At 41.2% G+C, this 4252-nt stretch overlaps 1 protein-coding gene across 1 annotated transcript in view; it reads right to left on the reverse strand.

Annotated features, from left to right (window-relative positions):
* Positions 1 to 2119, reverse strand: part of agxtb (alanine--glyoxylate and serine--pyruvate aminotransferase b) — a 5295-nt gene extending 3176 nt beyond the window's left edge. Inside the window, exons 1-8 of the mRNA XM_014031324.1 lie at positions 1798 to 2119; positions 1364 to 1556; positions 1191 to 1255; positions 975 to 1075; positions 830 to 900; positions 667 to 751; positions 484 to 582; positions 295 to 364 (exon numbers count right to left, since the gene is read on the reverse strand). Of these exons, the coding sequence (XP_013886778.1) occupies positions 295 to 364; positions 484 to 582; positions 667 to 751; positions 830 to 900; positions 975 to 1075; positions 1191 to 1255; positions 1364 to 1556; positions 1798 to 2070 (957 nt within the window). The 5' untranslated portion in view covers positions 2071 to 2119. The remainder of the gene's footprint in view (positions 1 to 294; positions 365 to 483; positions 583 to 666; positions 752 to 829; positions 901 to 974; positions 1076 to 1190; positions 1256 to 1363; positions 1557 to 1797) is intronic.
* Positions 2120 to 4252: the final 2133 nt, after the last annotated feature.

Here is a 4252-nt window from a genome sequence, read left to right on the forward strand (position 1 = left end):
ATATATATATATAGATGCCTCAGCCTCCCAGTTTGAACAAAAACAAACAAAACAAAAAACTTTACACTTGAAAAGCTTTTAAACAGGTCAAGATTTCAGCAGCACTTGTATAAAAAGAGCAATTTAACAAAGCATCGTTCACAGGTTTTACTCTTGACCACCAAAAATGTGTTTCCCTCTCCATACGACACAGAGTTGTGCCTTAGAACCTTAAAAGAAACCTTAATCTGAAAACTTCAGAAGGAAAGCTCAAACTAAATATGAGTTTGAAGTTTTAATAAAACGTCTCTTTACCTTTTCAGCAAGAATTGCCAGACTCTCTCTGAGCGCAAAGAACCCAGAAACAGGACCAGTGTGGTGGTATCTAAAATCCATAGCACATGCCTGTGTTATGTTGTGTTATATTAGGTTATAGACTAAAAAAAATAACCTTTCCAGCAAAATAGAATCTATTTAACGAACATAAACAATCAGTGAACTCACGCCCTGGCTGGTTTCCCATCACAGCCCCAATAGTTGGACAAGTGGGTCATGTCAAAGAGATATGAAACAGGTTTTGTTTTCCTGTTGAACATCTTCTGGCTATGTGACGGGAGAAGAGATCAGTGGCTTTAACAACTTTAAAATCGTTGTCAGACTTTAGAATAGTGCTGATGCTTTCCTTACCATGCTCTGTCATTAAAAGAGATGGGTGCTGTGCCAGGAGGTGCATTCAGAGCCTTCTGAGACCCAGTGTACAGGATGTCAATCTCTTCAAACACACACAAAGTGCAGTTACATGCAGGCACTTTAAGTCAGAGAAAGTTAAGTTTACTTGTGATTTTCCTACTTTGTTTGTCCATAAAAATTGGTGCCGCTCCGAGTGAGGCGACTGTGTCAACCAGAAAGAGGCAGTTGTGTCTGCGGGAGATGGAACAGTGAGCAGCTGGGTATAATAAGACATGAGAGAGTTCTGTTTGGAGCAGGAAACTTACTTTCTGCAAATGTCTCCAATGCCATCCACAGGGTGACAGAGACCAGCTGAGGACTCTCCGTGTGCGAGGAAAAACAAGACCGGCTTGTGTTTCGATATGGCCTGGAAAGAAACACATTTGTTTTGTTTTTGTGTTTTTAATCAGTGGTGCAAACGAGGCTCACTTTGATGTTTAAATTGAAAGTTTAAAGCTTTTTTCAGACATGATGATGCCAACCTGCTCAATTTCTTTATTGGTAAAATATCCTCCTGGTTCTTTCTCCAATCTATGGACATTGGCACCTACAGGCAGAAAAATTAAAAAGTAACATTTAGCTTACAGATGATAAGCACGCACGTCCTGTTTTGAACCAGGACGTGCGTGCGTAAAATCCGTGCGTAAAAACCTACCCATTCTCTCTGCAATTTCAGCCACACGCTCTCCCCAGATGCCGTTGGTGGAAATGAGGACGCTTTCTCCGGGTTCCACCGTGTTGAAGACAGCGCACTCCATGGCTGCGTGTCCGGAGCCGCTCATAGATAGGGTCATGTTGTTTTCTGTCTGAAAGGCGTACTGGATCCCCTTTTTGATGTCATTCATGATCTGAGACAGGCAGTGAAAACGTGCAATGGGCATCCAGTTACATGTATTGGTGATTGGAAATTAAATGGTTTAGGATGTGCGCAACGCGGGCTCTTGCGTAATTACGCACGGAACACTTCTGCCTTAAGTAATTTCTTATAATAAAATATACTACAAAGTTAAGTCAACACGCTACACAAGCTATTAAATGAGAGATTTAAAGTCGAGTTTATTAGTCTAACTGACATTGAGAGCGTTTTACCTGATACATTTCTGGATGCAAGTGACCAATGATGGGCCTAGATCCAGAGGCCAGAACACGTGGAGGAACATTTGATGGTCCCGGTCCGAACAGGTAACGGTGTGGCACCTCGAGCGGTCGGAGCATGCACGCGGGCGGCGGGATGGTGACTGAGGACATGGAGCGGTCCAGGCGCTGCAGCAGCGGCACTGTCCTCGCAGCCAACGGGCTGTCGAGAGCAGCGGCAGCCTGCTGAGCGAGCAGCGCGCTCCGGCTGAACAAAGCCCGCTGCATCACGGCTGGTGTCCTGGATCCTGAGAGGCCTGCCACGAGGGCGATGTCACCTCTGACAGACGGAGTCTGAGTCTAGTAGTGGGTTTGGGTGACATTTTAAAACAAACAGGTCCTTGACCTGGTGGGCAAGGCTGGAGTGCGTCATTTTGCGCAACAAGGTGCATCATAGAAGATTAAGCTCTTCTAGTAATAGAACAACGTGCACTTTTCATGGTAAAATCTAGAGTAACTCCTGGAAACAAAACTACGTTTTGGGACAGATCTATATTTTCTTACATCTAGTATTTCTTAATTCAAGTCAAACTAAAAACATACAAAAAGGGAGAAACTCTGTCCTCAATAACATTTTTATTTTAGGATTGTTGCTGTGGCCTGAATTTAATGTCCTATATTGACACACAATGTTTTATTTATTTTTTATGTTTTTCTGAAGTCAATCTGTTCATGAGCAACATGCCTGACTAATTTTGCACATTTMTGGTTTGGATCCTCTTAGTTCTTGAACTGAGTGGAAAAGTGAAGCACTTGGCAGTTTGAAACCGGTTGACGTTGGTTTGTTTTAGGTGAGTTGTTGATTTTGTCTATCCCTTCGGTCACAGCCGCCTTTGGGGTGTAAAGAGGAGGCTCCTCTGGGAGAGCCAATCTGCTCTTTCTGTGGAGGCGACACACGCACACAACCCCTTATAAAGACATACAAAAAACACAACCAAAGGCACTCTGATGCTGTTTTGCAACAACGCACATACATCTTTACACACGTAAAAGCCTTCATTGTTCCTTTTTCCAGGTTTTATGAAAGTGTTAGAAACATCTTCACTCAAGTAATCAGAAGATAACAGCTGTGTTTGTTGACGTTTGAACCACGTTTTTAGGATTTTAAACAAACTGAACAAATCACTCAGGTCAAACATTAATGTATTTTTGTCTAGTTATTATATGTTCTGATCAAAAGTCACTCTCCAAGTGTGACTGAGTCAATAATTACACAGAAAGTAAATACATGAGATTTGGTGTTCTCACTGCTGATATGGAGACAACCCTCATTCCCTTGCTTCACTTTTCAAGGAGAGGAGAAGACATGGTCAAAATAAAACATAAGTTGTCTGGTTTCTTTTGCTTGAACACATTTGTTGGTGTGCAATAGTTTGATGGCGTAATGTAGGTGATAATTAGTTGTCAGGGGACAGGGAATGTATATTGTAGCATTCTGCTGTGTTTGGCTGTTTGTCATGTGACTGCAGTGGAGGGTTGTGGGTAGGATTCATGTTTGCTGTTGTTAAATCACTTTAGGGAATTTGTTAACATTTTTCTTTCAGCAATTAGTCTGTTGTGTTCCTCTAATTTGTGAGTTCATTATTTGTTAACTTGTGTTAAAGCGTTCAGCAGAAGTAACCATAAGTGAGAGTGGTAGGCCTAGTCATTAATAAGACCTGTGAGTTTCACTTAGTTTGTGTTGTTCATGAAGAAGAAACCTGTATAGATTCTTCAAAAATGCCACCTGGTGGTGGTGAAGTCTTGAACTACAACAAGCGCTTCACTTAGAGATGGGATAAATGGCTCTCTGAAGGGGTCTGGATCTTGGGGAGCTAGCTGTTTGTTTCATAGAGCCATTCAATTTTGAACATATTACATCATCACATAGGGAAGGAAATACGTCATCAGGTAGCTGTACATAATGATGTAATCCTGTCACATGGGTGGAACCATGTGTTAAAGCGGAACCCGCACCCTCCTTTCATCGTGAGCTTCTGTACTCCACAACCCCACCTTTTTTCCGTGAAAAAAGCAAAGCGGGAGCGATTTAAGTAAATAAATATTATATGAGAAATAAAAGAAATAAAACTACAAATGGCTCATTGCTGCCCGCAATTCGGCTCCTATCGTTCATTGTAAAGAGCCATTCAAAAGATTCGGATCGTTCACGAACGTCACATCTCTAGCTTCACTTATTCTCTCTGTAGCTGTGAGGTGTCATGCTATAATATTGTGCTTGAYGCATGTGCGCCGTTATAAAGAACTTGTAAGATTTATTTGAAAAAATACTTGTAACAATTTGCACTAATGTTTAAGTAAATGTAAATTCTACAAATTCAAGTAACATTTACTCATCATTATCTAGTAAAAGTTATTAAGGATATAGTTAAAGATTTGTGAATAAATCAGGTAAATTTTACTTAATTTG

This window comes from Austrofundulus limnaeus, unplaced genomic scaffold (assembly GCF_001266775.1).
Source record: "Austrofundulus limnaeus strain Quisiro unplaced genomic scaffold, Austrofundulus_limnaeus-1.0 Scaffold6, whole genome shotgun sequence".
In the NCBI taxonomy this organism is placed as follows: domain Eukaryota; kingdom Metazoa; phylum Chordata; class Actinopteri; order Cyprinodontiformes; family Rivulidae; genus Austrofundulus; species Austrofundulus limnaeus.